General features: G+C 46.0%; 2 protein-coding genes across 3 annotated transcripts in view; one reads left to right on the forward strand and one right to left on the reverse strand.

The window, feature by feature from the left end:
- Nucleotides 1-10775: 10775 nt before the first annotated feature.
- Nucleotides 10776-18974, reverse strand: lig4 (ligase IV, DNA, ATP-dependent). 2 transcript variants are annotated; one of them, XM_043691186.2, is made up of 2 exons: nt 18696-18974; nt 10776-15579 (listed from the first exon to the last, which is right to left on the reverse strand). In XM_043691186.2, exon 2 carries the CDS (start codon nt 15544-15546, stop codon nt 12808-12810), a length of 2739 nt encoding a protein of 912 aa, XP_043547121.2. In that variant the 5' UTR covers nt 15547-15579; nt 18696-18974; the 3' UTR covers nt 10776-12807. The 2 variants fall into 2 exon arrangements, with proteins under 2 accessions (XP_043547121.2, XP_043547122.2); XM_043691187.2 differs by lacking the exon at nt 18696-18974 and adding an exon at nt 18299-18317.
- A 24-nt stretch (nt 18975-18998) lies between these two features.
- Nucleotides 18999-22741, forward strand: part of abhd13 (abhydrolase domain containing 13) — a 33140-nt gene continuing 29397 nt past the window's right edge. The window contains exon 1 of the mRNA XM_043691188.2: nt 18999-19297. The gene's annotated coding sequence lies outside the window, so the exon portion shown is untranslated. The remainder of the gene's footprint in view (nt 19298-22741) is intronic.

Genomic DNA, 22741 nt, shown 5'->3' on the forward strand with positions numbered 1-22741 from the left:
ATTAGGGATGCAAGCATTGTACCAATAAATGGCAAGTCAAATGTAATCCGGCACTCTCAATATTCGGGTACAGTACACTAAATCAGTTTCTGCTTCAGATTTTTCCTACTATCCTTGCCAAAGTCAAACTATTTACTGGTCAGATGTTTCAACTGATGTTTCATGGAGTGCTTTATGTTGATGTGGAATTTTGATGGATGCAAGATTCAATCATCTGTCACTTGAAAGGCAACTATTTGATGCAACCATGGTTCACTGCAACAGAAACTGCACCACAGTCTTTTGCCCTTTCACATTGCGCAGGCTTTACAAATGTTAATATTGTAGTGAAAACAAAATAATGGTAGAGCAGATGTTGCAACCTTTCAGACCCCACTTTGGGGAGGTGGGCTAGTGCCAGTGTCCTGCTTTTAAATCATTATTGTATAGTACTGTTAGTGAGAGTTGGTGGGGAATAGTGTTGGTGATGGATCAGAATTTGGTGGGATTGTTAGCGGGATAACCAGAGATAGATTGTCAGGGGTGAGAGAGATAGGGGTGGTTGAAACTTAAGTACTTGGACCAGCGGAATTGGAATTTGGAGACACTGAGTAGTTGGAGTGGATTGGTATTTAGGCTGGTGTTAGATAGTTACGGAGTGGAAAATTGGGTGGGAAATGAAGACTAGTTATAAGGTGCTAGATAGCTAGCAGGGTTGAGGGCACAGTTGGGATGGTAGGGGTGTGAGAGTGCTTAGGATGAGATGACCCCCGCTACGTTCCGCCACCACGCCTAACTCCGCCCCCCGGCCGAGTTCCGTCACCGCGCCTAACCCCGCCCCCCCCGCCGGTGTCCATCACCATGTCCAACTCCGCCCCCACGCCGACCTCTGTCCCCGCCCCGAGGCCTAACCCCGCCCCCACATCCAGCTCCAGTCCCACACCAGGTCCTAGCTCCCCGCCCTGCCGTGTGTTCACCATCCCTCCAGACTTGCCCCTCTCTGAGGATGAAAGATCAGTCCTCAGCAGAGGTCTCACCTTCGTTCCCACACGTTCTCGGGTCAATGAATTCAATACACGGAGTGACACCGAACAATTCTTCCGCCGCCTTCGCCTCCGTGCCTTCTTCTTCAATCAAGACTCTCGCCCACTCTCTGACGACCCCTTCTCCCACCTCCAACACACCCCGTCCACCTGGACACCCCGTGCTGGCCTCCTACCTGCCCTCGACCTCTTCATAGCAAACTGCCGCCGCGATATTAACCGCTACCTGAACTCCCACACCCCTCCCACCCACTCCAACCTCTCACCCTCGGAATGCGCAGCCCTCCACTCCCTCCGTTCCAACCCCAACCTCACCATCAAACCAGCTGACAAGGGAGGCGCGGTAGTAGTTTGGCGCACTGACCTTTACACCGCTGAGGCCAAACGCCAGCTCGCAGATACCTCCTCCTACCGTCCCCTTGACCATGACCCCTCCCCCCACCACCAAACCATCATCTCCCAGACCATCCATAACCTCATCACCTCAGGGGACCTCCCATCCACCGCCTCCAACCTCATAGTCCCACAACCCCGCACCGCCCGTTTCTACCTCCTGCCCAAAATCCACAAACCTGACTGCCCCGGACGACCCATCGTCTCAGCCTGCTCCTGCCCAACCGAACTCATCTCGGCATACCTCGACACGGTCCTGTCCCCATTAGTCCAAGAACTCCCCACCTACGTTCGTGACACCACCCACGCCCTCCACCTCCTCCAGGATTTCCGCTTCCCCGGTCCCCAACGCCTCATCTTCACCATGGACATCCAGTCCCTGTACACCTCCATCCCCCATCACGAAGGACTCAAAGCACTCCGCTTCTTCCTTTCCCGCCGTACCACCCAGTACCCTTCCACCGACACCCTCCTTCGACTGACCGAACTGGTCCTCACCCTGAACAACTTTTCTTTCCAATCCTCCCACTTTCTCCAAACAAAAGGAGTAGCCATGGACACCCGCATGGGCCCCAGCTATGCCTGCCTCTTCGTAGGGTATGTGGAACAATCCATCTTCCGCAACTACACTGGCCCCACCCCCCATCTTTTCCTTCGCTACATTGATGACTGTATCGGCGCTACCTCGTGCTCCCACGAAGAGGTTGAACAGTTCATCCACTACACTAACACCTTCCACCCCGACCTCAAATTCACCTGGACAGTCTCGGACTCCTCCCTCACCTTCCTAGACCTTTCTGTTTCTATCTCAGGCGACCGAATCAACACGGACATCTACTACAAACCAACCGACTCCCACAGCTACCTGGACTACACCTCCTCCCATCCTGCCCCCTGTAAAAACGCCATCCCATTCTCCCAATTCCTTCGTCTCCGCCGCATCTGCTCCCAGGAGGACCAGTTCAAAATACGTACAACACAGATGGCCTCCTTCTTCAAGGACCGCAATTTCCCCCCCGACGTGGTCGACGGTGCCCTCCACCGCATCTCCTCCACTTCCCGCTCCTCCGCCCTTGAGCCCCGCACCTCCAACCGCCAGCAGGACAGAACCCCACTGGTCCTCACCTACCACCCCACCAATCTCCATGTACAGCGCTTCATCCGCCGTCACTTCCGCCACCTCCAAACAGACCCCAGCACCAAGGATATATTTCCCTCCCCTCCCCTATCAGCTTTCCGTAGAGACCACTCCCTCCGCGACTCCCTTGTCAGATCCACACCCCCCACCGACCCAACCTCCACTCCCGGCACCTTCCCTTGCAACCGCAGGAGGTGCAACACTTGCGCCCACACCTCCCCCCTCACTTCTCTCCAAGGCCCCAAAGGAAACTTCCATATCCGCCACAGATTCACCTGCACCTCCACCCACATCATCTACTGCATCCGCTGCAGCCGGTGTGGCCTCCTCTATATTGGGGAGACAGGCCGCCTACTTGCGGAGCGATTCAGAGAGCACCTCTGGGCCACCCGGACGAACCAACCCAACCACCCTGTAGCACAGCATTTCAACTCCCCCTCCCACTCCACCGAGGATATGCAGGTCATTGGACTCATCCACCGCCAAACCACAACAACCCGACGGTCGGAGGAGGAGCGTCTTATCTTCCGACTGGGAACCCTCCAACCACAGGGGATGAACTTGGACTTCACCAGTTTCTTCATCCCCCCTCCCCCCACCTTGTCTCAGCCGAATCCCTCCAGCCCGGCACCGCCTTCCTGACCTGCAGTCTTCTTCTTGACCTCTCCGCCTCCATCCTACTCCGACCTATCACCCTCACCTTGACCTCTTTCCACCTATCACATTTCCAACGCCCCTCCTCCAAGTCCCTCCTCCCTACCTTTTATCTTCTCCTGCTGAACACTCTCTGCTCATTCCTGAAGAAGGGCCTGTGCCCGAAACGTCGAATCTCCTGTTCCCTGGATGCTGCCTGACCTGCTGTGTTGTTCCAGCAATAAAGTTTCAACTTTGATCTCCAGCATCTGCAGACCTCACTTTCTCCTTAGGATGAGACGGGCTTCCCTGTTGGCATTTATTGCTGAAGACATGGAGTATACAAGTAGGGAAGTGTTGCTACAACTGTGGTCAATATTTATAAGACTACAGGGGAAGTACTAAATAGAACCTTGGCGCCCTTACTCAAGGATGGATGTAATTGCATTGGAAGCAGTTCAGAGGAAGTTCACTGAATTGATTCCAAAGTTGAGGGGGTTTGTCTTGTGAAGAAAGATTAAAAGGTTTAGGCTTATACTCTCTGAAATGTAGAAGAATGAGAGGACATGTAATTCAGGTATAAAAGATCATAAAGAGGATTGACAAAGTATATGTAGAAAGGATGTTTACACATTTGACACCATCTAGAACAAGAGGTCATAGTTTTAGGATAAGGAATAGCAGATTTGAAACAGATGAAGAGAAATTATATTTCTCAAAGTATTTTGAATCTATGCAATCTATCTTTGTGGGCGGCACGGTGGTTAGCACTGCTGCCTCACAGCGCCTGAGACCCGGGTTCAATTCCCGCCTCAGGCGACTGACTGTGTGGAGTTTGCACGTTCTCCCCGTGTCTGCGTGGGTTTCCTCCGGGTGCTCCGGTTTCCTCCCACAGTCCAAAAGATGTGCAGGGTCAGGTGAATTGGCCATGCTAAATTGCCCGTAGGTAAGCGGTAAATGTAGCGGTATGGGTGGGTTTCGCTTCGGCGCGTCGGTGTGGACTTGTTGGGCCGAAGGGCCTGTTTCCACACTGTAATGTAATCTAATCTAGTAATCTAATCTAATTCACTACTCCAGAGTGCAGTGGATGCTGTGACATTGAGTAAACTGAAGGAGAAGATAGGCAAATTTTTAATTTGTAAAGGGTTGAAGGGTTATGAAAGGCAGGCAGGAAAGTTGAGGCTGAGATGGGGTGGATCATGATAAAAACAAATGGCAAAGCAGGCTCAAAGGGCTGAATTTCCGACTCCCGCTCTGGGCTCTTAGATAGTAACGCACAGTAATGTGACTGGACTAATAACCCTGTCTCTACAGAATTTGAATTCACTTAATAAGTTTGGAAAATTAAGGTTATATCGGGGAGTGTAGCAGCTCAAAGAGTTTTGAGTTCAAAGTTGTAGTTTATGGTGACATGGAGCTACCATTGAGGTAAAAACAATGACTGCAGATGCTGGAAACCAGATTCTGGATCAGTGGTGCTGGAAGAGCACAGCAATTCAGGCAGCATCCGAGGACAGGCAAAATCGACGTTTCGGGCAAAAGCCCTTCATCAGGAATAAAGGCAGAGAGCCTGAAGCATGGAGAGATAAGCTAGAGGAGGGTGGGGGTGGGAGAGAGTGGCATAGAGTACAATAGGTCAGTGGGGAAGGAGATGAAGGTGATAGGTCAGGGAGGAGAGGGTGGAGTGGATAGGTGGAAAAGGAGCTGGGCAGGTCGGACAAGTCCGGACAGGTCAGGGGATCGAGTTTCTGGAGGTTAGAAGCTAGGATGAGGTGGGGGAAGGGGAAATGAGGAAACTGTTAAAATCCACATTGATGCCCTGGGGTTGAAGTGTTCCGAGGCGGAAGATGAGGCGTTCTTCCTCCAGGCGTCTGGTGGTGAGGGAGCGGCGGTGGAGGAGGCCCAGCACCTCCATATCCTCGGCAGAGTGGGAGGGGGAGTTGAAATGTTGAGCCACTGGGCGATGTGGTTGATTGGTGCGGGTGTCTCGGAGATGTTCCCTAAAGCGCTCTGCTAGGAGGCGTCCAGTCTCCCCAATGTAGAGGAGACCGCATCGGGAGCAACGGATACAATAGATGATATTAGTGGATGTGCAGGTAAAACTTTGATGGATGTGGAAAGCTCCTTTGGGGCCTTGGATGGAGGTGAGGGAGGAGGTGTGGGCGCAGGTTTTACAGTTCCTGCGGTGGCAGGGGAAAGTGCCAGGATGGGAGGGTGGGTCGTAGGGGGGCGTGGACCTGACCAGGTAGTCACGGAGGGAACGGTCTTTGCGGAAGGCGGAGAGGGGTGGGGAGGGAAATATATCCCTGGTGGTGGGGTCTGTTTGGAGGTGGCGGAAATGTCGGCGGATGATTTGGTTTATGCGAAGGTTGGTAGGGTGGAAGGTGAGCACCAGGGGCGTTCTGTCCTTGTTGCGGTTGGAGGGGTTGGGTCTGAGGGCGGAGGTGCGGGATGTGGATGAGATGCGTTGGAGGGCATCTTTAACCACGTGGGAAGGGAAATTGCGGTCTCTAAAGAAGGAGGCCATCTGGTGTGTTCTATGGTGGAACCGCTCCTCCTGGGAGCAGATACGGCGGAGGCGGAGGAATTGGGAATACGGGATGGCATTTTTGCAAGAGGTAGGGTGGGAAGAGGTGTAATCCAGGTAGCTGTGGGAGTCGGTGGGTTTGTAGAAGATGTCAGTGTCAAGTCGGTCGTCACTGATGGAGATGGAGAGGTCCAGGAAGGGGAGGGAGGTGTCAGAGATGGTCCAGGTAAATTTAAGGTCAGGGTGGAATGTGTTGGTGAAGTTGATGAATTGCTCAACCTCCTCGCGGGAGCACGAGGTGGCGCCAATGCAGTCATCAATGTAGCGGAGGAAGAGGTGGGGAGTGGTGCCGGTGTAATTACGGAAGATCAACTGCTCTACGTAGCCAACAAAGAGACAGGCATAGCTGGGGCCCATACGTGTGCCCATGGCTACCCCTTTGGTCTGGAGGAAGTGGGAGGATTCAAAGGAGAAATTGTTAAGGGTGAGGACCAGTTCGGCCAAACGAATGAGAGTGTCGGTGGAGGGGTACTGTTGGGAACGTCTGGAGAGGAAAAAACGGAGGGCTTGGAGGCCCTGGTCATGGCGGATGGAGGTGTAGAGGGATTGGATATCCATGGTGAAGATGAGGTGTTGGGGGCCGGGGAAACGGAAGTCTTGGAGGAGGTGGAGGGCGTGGGTGGTGTCTCGAACGTATGTGGGGAGTTCCTGGACTAGGGGGGATAGGACAGTGTCGAGGTAGGTAGAGATGAGTTCAGTGGGGCAGGAGCATGCTGAGACAATGGGTCGGCCAGGGTGGTCAGGCTTGTGGATCTTGGGAAGGAGGTAGAACCGGGCAGTGCGGGGTTCCCGGACTATGAGGTTGGAAGCTGTGGGTGGGAGATCTCCTGAGGTGATGAGGTTCTGTATGGTCTGGGAGATGATGGTTTGGTGATGGGGGGTGGGGTCATGGTCAAGGGGGCGGTAGGAAGAGGTGTCCTTGAGTTGGCGTTTGGCTTCAGCGATGTAGAGGTCAGTGCGCCAGACTACCACTGCGCCCCCTTTGTCCGCTGGCTTGATGGTGAGGTCAGGATTGGAGCAGAGGGATTGGAGGGCTGCGCGTTGTGAGGGTGAGAGGTTGGAGTGGGGGAGGGGGGTCGACAGGTTGAGGCGGTTAATGTCCCGGCGGCAGTTGGAAATGAAGAGGTCGAGGGCAGGTAATAGGCCAGCGCGGGGTGTCCAGGTGGATGCAGTGTGTTGGAGGTGGGCGAAGGGGTCCTCAGAAGGTGGGCGGGAGTCCTGATTATGAAAGTAAGCTCGGAGGCGGAGGCGACGGAAGAATTGTTCGATGTCACGGCGTGTATTAAATTCATTGATGCGTGGACGGACGGGGACGAAGGTGAGTCCTTTGCTGAGGACTGATCGTTCGTCCTCAGTGAGGGGGAGGTCTGGGGGGATGGTGAAAACTCGGCAGGGCTGGGAGCTGGGAGCTGGTGTAGGTGTAGAGCTGGGAGTGGGGTCGGAGCCAGTACCTGGAGTGGGTGTGATGGTGGGGGGAATGGGGATAGAGTCATGAGCAGGGGTAGTGTTCCCCTCAGGGTTCTGAGGGGTGGGGATAGTGACAGTGGGGTCTGTGGGGGGCGTGTCAGCAGAATGCAGGTGAGTGGCGCTGGTGGGGGCGGAAGTGGTGGCAGACACGGCAGTAGGGGTGGCGGAAGTCACTGAGGGTGTGGCATCGGCGATGATGTGAGGGCCAGAAGTGGCTGTGGGAGTGGCCATGATGGGGGCAGAAGTGACATCATCAATCAGCGTGGGGGTGGTAGCTGCATCAGCCGCATGGCTAATGGCGTTTCCGAGGCCAGGGGAATCTTCTGGAATGTTCAAGGAGCGCTGGTTATGGAGCTGGGTAGATAAAAGTTTGTTGTACTTACAGTTTTTGATGTTTGAGATGGAATTGAAATACTGTTTGTTGAGAGTATGAATTCTCCTGAGGATGTAGTACAGAGTGGGTCCTTTGCAATTCTGAGAGAGTGTGGCCCTCAGCTGAGGCAGGGCAGACTGTAGAGAGGTTAGGTACCGGCGCATTGCTGCAAGCGTGGAGCGGAGGATCTTGATGGAGAACCGTTGCTGGTGTTTTTGAATCTGTAATCTGTACTGTTTGTCCTGTTCGGGTCCGAACTCTGCTGGTTTAAAGGTGGTCCGGAGTCCGTGTGGGGTGAGTTGGTTACGGAGACAGGCACTGAGGAAGCAAATGTGGCTGTGATACCGAGTTTGTTTCAGGACATGGTTGAAGAGCTTCAGGGCTGAGGAAATGACCTGGGAGTTGCAATGAGAGAGAGACTCCCTGAGATTCTTGTAGAGAGAGGAGGAAAACTTCTTCAAGGAGCTACCATTGATTGTTCTAGACTCTTCACGAGTGTCCGAAGTTAAAAACTTCTGCTGGATTAGTCCAGGCATAACACTTAAGAGCAGGGCGTTTATGCTCGAACTCTATAAAATGTTGATGCGGACACCGCTGGAGTATCATGTGCAGTCTGGAATCCACATTATAGGGGGCATATAGTCGCACTGGAGAGGGTGCAGTGGAGACTTACCAGGATGTTGCTTGGGCTGGACAGTTTCAATTATGAAGAAAGATTAAACAGACTGGAGTTGCTTTCCTTAGAGCAGAGGAAATTGACGGAGGACATGATTGAGATGTATAAAATTATAAGGGACATAGGTATGATAGACAGTAAGAAATGTTCCCTTGATGGATGGAACAATGATGAGAGTGTAAAGTTAAAGGGTAAAAGGTTTACAGGAAATGTGAGGAAAAACATTTTCAGTCAGAGGGTAGTGGGAATCTGCAACTCACTGCCTCTAAGGGTGGTAAATGCAGAAATCCTCTTAATATTTAAGAATTATTTTGACGTGAACTTGCAATGTCAAGGCATACGAAGCTATGGGTCAAGTGCTGGAAAATAGGATTAGAATAGATAGATAATTGTTTCTGAGTGGCATGGACACGATGCATCAAAGGCCTTTTCTGTGCCGTACATCTCAATGACTTGTTTCTCCCAAACTCTGGCTCCACTTTAAGCCTCAATACAAACTACCAAACAGACCCATCGTCACAAATCTTACTGCTTTCAATTCCACATGCATTGTAGATATTATGGAAGAAGATTTATGTATTTGACAGACTTGGAATTAATTAATGCATTCTGGATTAGTGGTGCTGGAAGAGCACAGCAGTTCAGGCAGCATCCAAGGAGCTTCGAAATCGACATTTCGGGCAAAAGCCCTTCATCAGGAATAAAGGCAGTGAGCCTGGAGCATGGAGAGATAAGCTAGAGGAGGGTGGGGGTGGGGAGAAAGTAGCATAGAGTACAATGGGTGAGTGGGGGAGGGGATGAAGGTGATAGGTCAGGGAGGAGAGGGTGGAGTGGATAGGTGGAAAAGGAGATAGGCAGGTAGGACAAGTCCGGACAAGTCATGGGGACAGTGCTGAGCTGGAAGTTTGGAACGAGGGTGAGGTGGGGGAAGGGGAAATGAGGAAACTGTTGAAGTCCACATTGATGACCTGAGGTTGAAGTGTTCCGAGACAGAAGATGAGGCGTCTGGTGGTGAGGGAGCGGCGGTGAAGGAGGCCCAGGATCTCCGTGTCCTCGGCAGAGTGGGAGGGGGAGTTGAAATGTTGGGCCATGGGGCAGTGTGGTTGATTGGTGCGGGTGTCCCGGAGATGTTCCCTAAAGCGCTCTGCTTGGAGGCGCCCAGTCTCCCCAATGTAGAGGAGACCGCATCGGGAGCAACGGATACAATAAATGATATTAGTGAATGTGCAAGTAAAACTTTGATGGATGTGGAAGGCTCCTTTAGGGCCTTGGATAGAGATGAGGAAGGAGGTGTGGGCGCAGGTTTTACAGTTCCTGCAGTGGCAGGGGAAAGTGCCAGGATGGGAGGGTGGGTTGTAGGGGGGGCGTAGACCTGACCAGGTAGTCACGGAGGGAACAGCCAAGTACTGCTTTCCTAAATGCAATCAAAGGCACTCATTTACTGTTGGATAGGTAGCACAGTGAGCTTCAGATGTTTTCTGCATTTTGTGCATATTTTTGCAAATTCCCATTATGTTGTGGTGAAACACCGTTTCAACACCCAGGTTGAAAGCCAGAGCAGATGCCCACACAGGGCAGAGACAGTTTCATGCTATAGAAATTAAGCCTTCCCTGGGACAGGCTTGAGGTCAAAATAACAACATTCTGTACTTCTGGAAGAGTAGCAGCTCAAGAGTTTTGAGGTCATACTTGTAGTTAAGGACACATTATAATTTGCACAAGATTCACCTCCTGTCTGTCTTCATCAGGATGAAGAGCTTCTCCTCGAAACACTGACTCTCCTACTCCTCGGATGCTGACTGATCGGCTGTGCTTTTCCAGCGCCACACTCTTAGACTCTGATCTCCAGTATCTGCAGTCTTCGCTTTCTCCTAAGCCATTATTAGTAACAAATTAAGCTTGTAGCAAATGGTAAAACCAAATTTCTAACAGATAATGAAAAGTGACAATTTTAGATAAAAATCATTGAAATTACCCAATCAGTTGCCTTTTGAAATAATTTTCCAAAATACGCCTGTCCTTTTTGTGAAGATATGGAGGCACCAGGCAATGGATAACAAATTCCAGACTACATCAGTATTACTAGGAAGCAGTGAATAAAGCCACAGGCTTCAGTTCAAAACGAACTTACTCTGCATATGGAAACTGTAATGCAGTTGCAAGTACCAGAAAGATTTTCAGAGTTAGATGATCGTAATACCACATAAACCTACAAAGTTAAAGAAGAGCGACATGTAGAGTCTCATATTTCTAGGTGTGGATGATTTGAAAATACGGTGATGGGAGTTCGCATTGCTGTGGAATTATCTGTGACTTTCACACTGGTTGCAAGCTTTGTCTAGTGCCCAGCTATAGAATATTGGTCACCTATCTTGAGGAGAGGAAACCGCCACTTGTTCATGATCTGGTTGTCTTTTTTAAAGAGTGGATAATATCTATTATTATGTAATCGTGGATATCAATGTAATGCACAAATAGCCAACATGTTCCACATTTAAAGAGTTTACTTTTATTAAATAATTTTCCAAAGCACAACTTAATGATATTAAGATGGAGAAAAATATCAGCACATATAAACACCAGACTGAGTAAAAATGTAAAATTCTTTCTGAATAATATCATTTTATCATTGCTAAAGATACTCAAAATATACATTTTAATATTGAATTACAATTTAGTTTTGGAGCAAAAACAGGGATGGGAATGCTCCTTTCTTTAAAAAAAGTCTATTTTTTCATTGACTTGTTTGTATCATCACTGATGAAAATCAGCAACTCATTGTTAGAAATTAATCTTTCACATTTAAAAGATAAAGTTACTTTAACATCCAAAAAGTTAATTTATAACATAGAAACAGCATGTGCAAGTCAGACAATTTTTATTCAGAGACATTTCCTTACTTCAACCCATTATTAACCGACTCCACTACTTGCCATATCATGTGGTCTACCATGGATTATTCTCAACTTATGCATCTTCCAACACAATAAGGAACATAATGTACTTCAAAAATGGAAATCAATATATAGACATTAATGAAGCATCTGGTGCAAAAAGCTGATGACCTGACATGTATGCATTTTACAGATAATGAAGCAAAACTAAGCAGCTCTCAGACAATGTACCAAGTCCCCTGCAGTTTCAATAATTCAAAGATTCCAATGGTATTTAACTGGGTAAACAAATAACTTTATGGTCTATGGAGATTAACGCATTCAGAAAATTCTGTATGTGTTGAAAGTACATATATAATCATTGTTAAAATCTCAGAAGCTCCCTTAAAGAGATGAATGAACATGCTTGAGAACACCCTCTAAAACATTAACAAGTATTTGCTTCATGGATTCTACCACAACGACTTTGCAGCAGAATCAGGGAGTTTTATGCAAAACCACATATCCTCCTCCACTGTCTCACAATTTGTCACAATTTATGTCACCACCTTCACCCTGATTAGTCATGGAATGTCTTAATTTCAGTTTGTTCCTTTTTCCTTTCAGTAAGGAAAGTTTACAACACTCAGTTTGTACTTTTGTCCATAATGTTGTTTAAAGCTTGTTCTTTGGTTTGCTTGGAACAGTGCAACAAATGGTTAGGAATTTGAGGTATACATCACTAACTTAAACCAATATTCTAGCTTCATTAAGTGTCACTTTCAATACTTGAAACAGTTCCAGTTTGTAAGGTGACACAAAATGCCACTTGAAACAAACAGTCATATTAGAGAGAATGGTAAATACAGAGGAACCTCGATTTTCTGAACAACACAGGTGGGCAGTATTTTGTTTGGATAATCGAATATTCAGATAATAAAATGCTGGATAACACAGTTTAGCCAAGCATCAGGACCTTACAATCTTGTACGGATAATCCGAAATTCGGATAATCGAATGCTGGATAATCATGGTTCTTCTATATTACATTTATGGCAGACAAGGCAAATAATAATGACTGACTACAATATTCACTGTTAACTATGAAAGTTAATAGCTGGTAAGATCTCTGTGTCTGATTTTTGACTGATGTTGGATGTTATCTATAAAGGATGTAAATTTTAATATGAGAATATTAACTTTATGATGATTAGGTTCAACATTTTGATGTTACTTTCACCTCTAGTATTGACTTTTTTTTTGCTGTTTTAACATTATTTCTGAAGCCTTAGTACCAACATTGAAATTTAAATGTTGATGATTGCTTTTCCATTTCTGGAGTGATGCCAAGCATTTTAGTTACCCAACTGAAATTTATGATAATCAGATACTAATATTATTGATGTATTTTTGCTTGTATTAAGAAACTCATCCTTTTTGGAGGACAAACTGAAAAGTGAAAATTAAAAAGTTCCATCTGGGTCATCTATTGCTACGTGTTCATGAGAAAAATAAGTGCAACAAAAGAAGAAAACTGTAAGTTTTGAGTAGAGTTGTACAGCTTCAGATACACTGATCTTTAAGCAATTTTGCAGACAAATTCTACACTGCCCACATTTTGCTCATATTTCAGAGATTATTTCTTCTACAGTAGGTAATTCTTTTCATCTTGCACACTTCCTGCTTTTACTGAATCAGTTACCCATGATTCCAGTACAATTTTGAACTTCCTTTCAAATGTCATCCTGAGCAATTTTAGTTCGGAAAGACGTCGTACATCACGACCAACGATGACATGTGAGACACCTTCGGTCAAATTAGTAACGCATTGTGCACCGTGAAATCGCAACTCCAAAACTCTCAAATCTAAGCTTGTGCCATGTACCTGTGCACTAGCATCACCAATTATAGCGTAAAGATCTACATAAACGATGCAGTGTCTGAACATACATAGAGGTGACGCATCCCAAAGGTAACGCTGTTCCAAGTCAGCAATAGCTTTAAAGGGTAAATGGTGTTCTGGTTTACTCATTCTTTTGAATATCTCCCGCAGATGGTTTTTATTAACATCAGCGTAATAACTGTCTCCATAGCAATCATATTCCTGGGCAAAATGTTTTTCTGTGCAAGGTGACATATGAATCATAAACTGGGGTTGCCATGGTATAAAACACTTCTTTTGCAAACAGTGCACCAACCAGTCAGCTTTGACCACATCAAGCTCATTAGCAGCAATAAGGTTTTTGACGCGGATATTAACTTTGCCAACAATAACGCAATAAGTGTCTGGCCCAGGGTTCTGCACGACCAACCCTCCACATTCAGCTATTCCCTTTTCTAGTTCTGCTTTAGGATGGTCATCAAGACCGTTCAAGACACAAAATTCAACATCTTCAAAAATATTAGAAACTTTGTCAACACTGGACAGATCTTGGGCTTTAAACTGTTCTGCAATGCCAATCAACTTTTTGGACTTTGAAGGAATTTTACGCTTTTTCTTGTCCAGTTCCTCATCATCTAGGTCAACATGTCTTGATGCAAGTTTCCCGGATGCCTTATCATGCAATTGATCCAAATCATGTAATGTCATACAATCATGCCAATCCTTATCATCTCTGATCTTTTCAATTCGCGGAAAACGCAAGGTGCAACCAGTTTTATACATATCACTGCTCACAATCTCAGCTGCTTTAACTTGTAGAATAACAGAATTGCATGGCTCAATGTAGACCTCTGGTTTTTCTGTGCCACAGAGGATATTTGGTGGAGGATCTCTTTTGCGGTACGGTTTCCAGTGTACAGCCAGTTTCTGCCCAAGATCGTACAATTCCTTCATGGTGTACCCAGATCCGACACGGCAAAGCGAGTGGAAGACTGATGGTTTCTCACCAGGTGAAGCAGGCTCTGCGACAGCACATAGGAAGTGAGATACCATTCCACCGCGATGTCCTTTCCCAAAGTAACCACCAACAATTAAGATATCAAGCTCATCCATCAAGCCATCAACATACTCCGGCTTAATTTTTGACCAGCCTTCACCACGCTTGTCTGGTTTATACACAGACAAAGGATCTTTCACCATGATTCCTTCTTCCCTTTTATCTATTGCTTCATTTAGGGCATCAGCTACATCCTTTCTTGATTTTATCTCAGTTTTCTCCACAACCTGAATGCGCCCTGGCACTGATGTGAAGAGAGTTTGAAGAATTTCATGCCTTTTCCTGAGGGTTTCATTTGCCAGCTTCTGGTTATTTACCATTAACACATCAAAGACACAGAAACAAGTTTGCAATTCTGAGTCTTCCACCATTCTTTTGATGTCAAACTTGTTGCCCTTCTGCGTAAAGGTTTGAGTGATGGGGTTGTAAGCCATCATTTCTCCATCAAGTATGCAGTTCTGCAAATTGCTCTTGAAGGTATTATGAATAAATGGTGTGAGGGATCCTTGCAATGGAGAAGCACCGAACTGCTGGGTGTAATCATATCCATTGCGTGAGAAATATTTGTAAACATCTCCGTCCTTGTGAAGCTGGATACGCTCTCCATCCAGCTTAGTTTCCAAATAGAAGCTCTGATTGTGCATTAACTTTTCAATGTGTTTTATGTTAGCAATGGCGGCAAGCATTGGCCGAAAAGGAGAGAACATCATGATAGAGACATCACTGAGGGACACTGTAGGATCATGAAGCTGTTTACAAACTTTCTCCAGATCTGTCGTTACACTGTGAAGCTCTGCTGCATCTGGGTGGAATAACTGGAATATAGTCTGCTGACTGATACCAAGTTTCATATCTTTCAAGATCATACGAATAAGCCACTTTTGTTCCAAAGCTGAACTCTGACAGATTAGCTGCAGCAGACTCTTTTTGATCAAATCTTTTTTCTTGGCAGCATTATTGAGTGCAATAGAATCCAAATGTTCATTCACATCCTGCACAAACAGCGTGCCTTTATTTGGACACCTCTGCTTCAAAACAAAATATGCAATCACAGCAAAATCACCAGCCTCTCCATGTGAACTGGTTGGAGCTCGATAGTTCAGAAGCTTAAGTGCATCTTTTCCATCTTTTGGTAGACCAAGAACATCAATGTAAAGTTTGGCAAGCATTGTCTCTTTTATTCCATATGCCATCCTTTCCCTTTCGAGCTGAGGAAGAATTAGACGCAGTGCTGGGTAGAAGGAATCAGTAGTGTTTAAATCATTCTTATGGAGTGTGTCATGGAAATTTCTCCACGAATCCAGAAAGTCCTTGAAATACTTATTTTTATCAGGTCTGGACCTACTTTTCTGGATTTTTTCCAGTGTTGAACACAAGTCAGAAAAAGGCACTTTACTGGCCACAGTCTTTATTAGCGAATTATTTGATGCAGATGCTGCAGACATGTTGAACTCGGGGTAATAGTGCACAGATGTAACCTACCAATTCAAAAGACAGGGAGGAAACATTAGGACAGATCATCAAAAGCTTGGTTAAAGAGAAGGAAGCAATTGTCATTTTTGAAAAACCATTCATAGGATGAGGATGAATTAAACTAAAATTCAAGAAAATAGTTGACAAAGCACATGGTGCATACTCAATATTGTGGACACTACATAGAAATGCCATTGTTTTATAGTATGCACCACATTTAATGCTGAAATTAAGAGACTTCAGTGCCCAAATGGGAGTTAACTGGTCTTTCCAGGATGAAGCTATAGGAAGGCTCAAGATTCAGGAAGAAAATGAAAAGTGGAATGGATATTTTTCTTTCGTATAAGTAACAATTTCATTGAAGAAAGTCCATAAAAGTAGACTTAGCTGTCACCTGATGAACAGACAAAAAAAATGTGATTGATGTTGCAACTCTAAATGGAAAATGGAAATCAAGTGTGCAGACATGCAGTTCCTCAACTGCAGTATGAACTGTGACATTAAGTCAATTCTGGAAGTGTAAAGCTGAAATGAGAAATAATGCTATAAAGCCTTTAGGGATTTGCACAAATAACAAGAATCTTACTTCAGAGGCAAATTCAAATGTGTTGTAGAGGCTTTAGAGATACTACTTCACAACAGTAATGGTGTAAGGCAAGTCACCATGAAGAACCACTGCAATGTGTGGTTGGTATCATCTGCACCACACTCCAGGTGAAGGTGAATACTGTAAATTTTGGAGATCAGAGTCAAGATTAGATTGCTGCTGGAAAAGCACAGCAGGTCAGGCAGCATCCGAGGAGCAGAAAAATCAACATTTCTGGCAAAGGCCCTTCATCAGGAATGCTGACAACACCCTGATGAAGGAGCAGCAATCCGAAAGCTAGTGCTTCCAAATAAACCTGTTGGAGTATAACCTGGTGTTGTGTGATTTTTAACTTTGTACACCCCAGTCCAACACCGGCATCTCCAAATCATGGCTTTGCCTGAAACGTTGATTCTCCTGCTCCTTGGATGCTGCCTGACCTGCTGCGCTTTTCCAGCACCACTCTAATCTTGACTCTGCACCACACTCCAATCAACCAGCAATCTGAGATAACCAAACACCTGTACAGAGCAAACAAATGCGAAGCTGGAAAAGCAAAGCAGGCCAAACAGCATCTGAGAAGCGGGAAAGTCAACATTTCGGGCTGAAACCCTTCGTCAGGACTGGGTGATGGGGAGAGAGACAGGGTGGAAAATAGTAGAGTTTAAATGATAAAAGGGATCATTGTAAAAGGCATAATGGGATGATAATGGGACAAAGAAAAGACACAAAAGATAAAGCAAGAGGCATAAATGAGAAAAGAATCACCAACTGTAGCTGAAGTAAAGGGTAGAAGGTTTAGAGGATTTAAGGAAAAATGTTTTCACCCCGAGGGTGATGGGTACCTGGAACTCAATGACTGAAAGGGTAGCAGAAGCAGGAATCTCGTAACACTTAAGAAGCATTTAGATGATCACTTGAAGCATCATTGGATGCAAGACCGCAGGCAAAGTGCTGCAAAATAAAACTAGAGTAGATAAGCATTTGATGACTGGCCTGCACACAATAGGCTGAAGTGCTTCTTTCAACACTGTAAAACTTTATGACTCTGTCCGGGAAGCATCATTTGAATAGGTGTCAAATCTCAATCTGTTATTGCCAGTAAATGGAACAATGAAGGAGATGTCAAACTTTGATTTGCTTCTGCTGCTTTTGGAAGATCAAGCAGCGTGCACTAAGTTCAACAACAAAAACAGAACGCACTGGACAGATGGTGACAGTCACCAAGAAATGGCAGATGGACTTTAGTTTAGATAAACGTGAGGTGTTGCATTTTGGCAAGGCAAATCAAATCAAATACACTTAATGGCAATTAACAAAGAACCTTGCAGTGCAGGTTCGTAGTTCCTTGAAAGTGGAGTAATATGTAGACAAGGTAATGAAGGTACGTATGCCTTTATTGGCAGGGCACTGAGTATAGGAGTTGGGAGGTCATTTTGCAGCTGTACAGGACATTGGTTAGACCACTTTTGGAATAGTGCATTCAATTCTGGTCACCCTGCTATAGGGAAGATGCTGATTAACTTGAAAGGATGCATAAAAGATTTACAAGGATGTTGCTGGGACGGGAGGGTTTGAGCTATAGGGAGAGGTTGAATATGCTGCAATAATTTTCCCTGGAGCAGAGATTGAGCGATGACATTATAGAAGTTTATAAAATCGGGTGTTTGGGGGGGGGGGGTGGATAACATGAAAAGCCAATGTCTTTTTTCCCCAGGGTGGGGGGGGGGGGTCCAAAACTAGAGGGCTTAGATTTAAGGTGTGAGGAAAAAGGGGTCCTAAAAAGGGTCCAAAGGGGCAGCTTTTTCATACAGAGGATGTTGCATGTATGGAATGAACTGCCAGAGGAAGCGTCAACTCAGCACCACCCTCTTGAATTGTTCTCTCTGTCTGTTTATCTTCCCACCTACACCCTCCCAACTAACCTATCACTATCACACTCCCACCTCCATCTACCTATCACCATCCCAGGCCCCTGTCCCCCACCATCTAATTGATCTCTCAGCCCCACTTCCCCGTCACATTCTTGATAAAGGACTTATGCCGGAAACCTCGACTCTCGGATGCTGCCTTGACCGCCTGTGCTTTTCCAGCACCACGCTCTTTAACTCTGACCGTCCAGCATCTGCAGTCCTCACCTCCTCGAAAGCACTGAAGATCTGATGGTGCAGGAATGGAAAAGGGCTGGGCTAACTCCCAACAGCCCTGTCCAGACAAACATGAAACAGGGTGAGGAAACACCAAGCCAAGAACTGTCAACAGTGGCTTGTCACAGGAACGGGAAGGGGGATGGAAGAGAGAGAGAGAGAGAGATTACAGCAGACAGAATAGTCGAGCCTGGTTCAGTTTGAAGGTGAATGGAGGTGCAGCTGCTGGGGCTGAATGGCCACAGGGGGGGGGGGGGCAACCGCCAATCCGGTGAACCCTCACTATCATCAGTATTACACAGCAGCCACTACCAACATCCAACAACCGTCGCCATTAACGATAATAAAGTATTGAGGAACGGTTCGCTCTGACTGAGGCTCAACTCACTGTTTCAGGTAAAAATCACCACAGCTCCTCGACCCCAGGGTCAGCCAGGCTCCGCGCAGGCGCATTCACCAGTTGCCAGGACTGCACAGGCGCATTGACACGCAGAAGCTGCCGGTACCGCACAGGCGCATTGACACACAGAAGCTGCCGGTACCGCACAGGCGCATTGACACACAGAAGCTGCCGGTACCGCACAGGCGCATTCTCTCACACACAAGCGTCGGAACTGCACAAGCGCAGACTGACCCACAGGAGCTGGTTGGTCCAGCATAGGCGCAGTGAAAACAATAAAAATGTTGGAAATCGGAGCGGGTTAGGTAGAATGTGTGGTAAGAGAGCAAGCAAACGTTTCGAGTCTAGGTGACTCTTCATCAGAATTGTATAAGCACCGAAAGGAGCTGCCTGCTCTGCACAGGCGCTCTCCGGGCCACAGGAGCAGCGAGGCCCTTGGCGCCATATTGTGAGAGCGGAAGCTGATGGAGGTGCTTGTCGTCATTTCCGGCCTGTTGTTTTCAACCCCCCCCCTCCCCACTCCGTGTAAAGATGGAGTGTGTGTGTGAGTGAAGCAGTTGAATGCGGATTGTTCCCGAACAGTCATGAAGGTTTGTGTTTATGTTCCAGATTTTAAAGCGAGGCGCGGTTCGAGCCTCGTGCTCCTTTACCTCAACCCCCACCCCATCAACCCTCCCACCCTCACCCCCCCTCACCCTCACCTCACCCCCCCTCACCCTCACCCTCACCCCCCCTCACCCTCACCCCCCCTCACCCTCACCCCCCCTCACCCTCACCTCACCCCCCCCCCACCATTACCTCACCCCTCACCACCCCACCCCCTCACCCTCAGGCCCTCACCCCCCTCCCCGCCCTCACCCCCTCATCTCCCACCTTCGCCCCCCCCCCCACCCCGCCCTTGATCTCCCACCCTCACCCCCACTCTCACCACCCACCTTCAACCCTCACCCCACACCCAGAGAGAGAGACACCCCACACCCAGAGAGAGAGATTCCCCACCCCATCCCAGGTTGATTGCAGTGTCAGGTAAAATCTTTTTAAGATAATCTAAAAGTGAGAGTGTTAGAATTAATATATTATCTTTTACATTATAGTATCGGAATTGCCATTGAGGCATATTCTTTTATATGATCCCAGAAGAATCTTGCCTACTTGTACAAATCTGTGTTTCTGTCCCTTAAGTATAAGCTATTTCATCTCCTGTTTTAATGTTTCTTGCATGGTGTCAATGGAGGTAGCTGTCATCATACCTTTAAGATATGTGTAACTCTTTATGTATAAATGTGTAAGATTGTGGTCTCTATTAAATAACAACTCTTTTTTTGGGGGGGGATATATAACAAGTTGTTTGAACTAGTTATATTGATGAATTTGACCTGATCGTGAAATTTTAAATGCAGGTTACATGCAAAATAACTTTTTGCATTTACCTGATCTTTGCTAGTTCACTTGAATTAAGTTCATATTATAATGACAAAATTCTGTTCATTGTGCTTGGTTGGAAAATTCTTCAAATTAAGCTCATATTCTTAAAACAAGGGGTACAAGTGGGCAGATTTTAAATGGTTCCCATGTTAAGTTCTAAATAACACATCCACACGCATGAAGCTGCTACATATTCATTATTATTTTATAATTCTTAGTCATTTGAAAGTAAGCAATTCATAGTTGACGGATCGGCTATCCTTCTTAAAAATGCTTTTATTCAATTATAGACATTTTTCACTGCACTAATTAAACTGTCAATTGTTATTGTTGATCACATCAAGGATTTCTTTATAATGGTAAGGAAAGAATTATGCCCAATTGCACTGTTGCCTTGCACATGCAAGACTTTCCATTTGCGATTATGCAGCAGACAGTTGCAACCCACTGTCCTGGATGTGATTACCTGGCTCTGCCCAAACTGGACACTTGAATGCAAGGAGTCTGGTTAGAGTAATGTCTCTCTCTTAAATTTTAGTTCTGTATGTATAGCCCTAAAGTCTGTTGCATTCTCCTTCAGTTGAATAGCTTCAGAGTTGTGAGGGTTTTAAAATTGATTGCCTTCTTTAAACTCCACTTACTATACCTACAATAAAATCAAATGAAAGACAATATTGGATTATTAATCATTGCTATTAGATTTGTGTATTTGCACAAGCTGAAACTGTTGGAAATTCTGTATTAGTGTCTGTTGGTCAGAAAAAAATGTCAAAGACAAAATACTGCAGATGCAGTAATTTTAACAGTTTTGTTTCAGGATAAAGATATTTGTGATGAACAAAAGCAAAGACTTATCATAGAGTGGAGAGGAACAGACACTAAATAACAAACAATGATGCTGCAAAGTAAAAGATGTCAATGAGACAAGAAGGAAGCTAAATCTATCAAAGATATAATTGGGAAAAGCAGAATCATGGTCAGTAATTACTGTCAAAGAATCAGAGGCAAAGTTTATGGTCTCTAATTGTTGAACCCAGTTCAGTTCCAGGAGGTTAATAAAGTGTAAACTGGAATGATGCGGTACCATTCTTTGAGTTTATATTCAGCATTATTGGATCCGTTAGTGAATGAGGTTTGTGATGTTAGAATGAGAGAGGGATGAAAAAATTTGGATGATGCATGACCAAGAGCTCAGTGTTACACCTACAAAACACTCATGCATATACACGTACTGTCTCACAGACAATCATAACCACCCCCAAACATACACACACACCCACCCACCTGCCTGCACATATACACACATAGATTTGTGGAGTATTACATTGCAGAATTACATTTTACTTTGCTGAAAACCTGCATGAATTCATGTAAGATTCTGGAAATCCATTTTTTAGATTAGAATCAGTCTGACCATTGTGGCTTCACGCAGGACAGCTCACACCTTCAGTACATTATCTGGGCCAACAATGACACCAATTTTTAAAGTACACCTGGGAATGTAACTTTTTAAAAAAAGTTTTGCGAGTTACATATGAAAGAACTGAAACCAACATGTTCATTCTAAAAAATGAGAGACTTAAACAATCCAGGTCTTTTTCAATATATAATTTCAGTTACATCACATTGTAAACTTTTGCTATAAATCTGTGTCTTATGATCTTATACTCCACAACCAGCTGATGAAGTGCTCCGAAAGCTAGTGCTTCCAAATAAACCTGTTGGACTATAACCTGGCGCTATGATTTTTAACTTTGAGCAACCTACAAAAAGAACTTGCAAGTGTCCAGTCACTGTACACCTACATTTTCCAGCATCCTGAGAGCTCTCCATTTCTCCTTGACCAGAAGCCTAACCAATCATTATGCTTCACCACCAACGGTCCCTCTAACTTTACTTGCTGCTGCGCAGACCTCCTGAGATCTGTGCATAGCAGCATTTTTTGAAGTGGAAACCGTGCATGGTATGCCAAACAGCATGAGCAGACTTTCCCTGTAGCCACACAGCTTAGAGGGAACGTCGCCCACCATACTGCTCACAAGGCTGAATTGACCAACTTCTCCTTTGACTCCAACTCACTTATACAGGGTATTTAAATTGGGAACAGATGTTCTCAGGGAAATGTTTGACAGAAATGTGCAAGTTGTTTAGGGAGCAGTTGCTGATAACGCTGGATAGGTTTGTCCAGCAAGGAAGAAATAGTAGGATGAAGGAGCCTTGGATGCCAAGGGATGTGGAACATCTAGTCACGAGGAAGAAGGAAGCTCACTTAAGGTTGAGGAGGCAAGGATCAGATAGCGCTCTGGAAGCTACAAGGTAGCCAGGAAGCAACTGAAACATGGACTTAGGAGAACAAGAGGCATGAAAAGGTTTTAGCAGGTAGGATTAAAGAAAATCCTAAGACATTCTACACTAATATGAGGAACAAGAGGATGGCCAGAGTGAAGGTGGGACCGATCAGGGATAGTAGAGGGAACTTGCGCCTGGAGGCAGAGGAGGTCCTTAACGAGTACTTTGCTTCAATATTCACTACTGAGAGGGACCGTGACATTTGTGAGGACACTTGAAACAGGCTGATATGTTCAAACAGGTTGATGTTAAGAAGGAGA

Source organism: Chiloscyllium plagiosum, unplaced genomic scaffold (assembly GCF_037043375.1).
Source record: "Chiloscyllium plagiosum isolate Xiang-an unplaced genomic scaffold, Cpla_swu_hap1 HiC_scaffold_6, whole genome shotgun sequence".
Lineage (NCBI taxonomy): Eukaryota > Metazoa > Chordata > Chondrichthyes > Orectolobiformes > Hemiscylliidae > Chiloscyllium > Chiloscyllium plagiosum.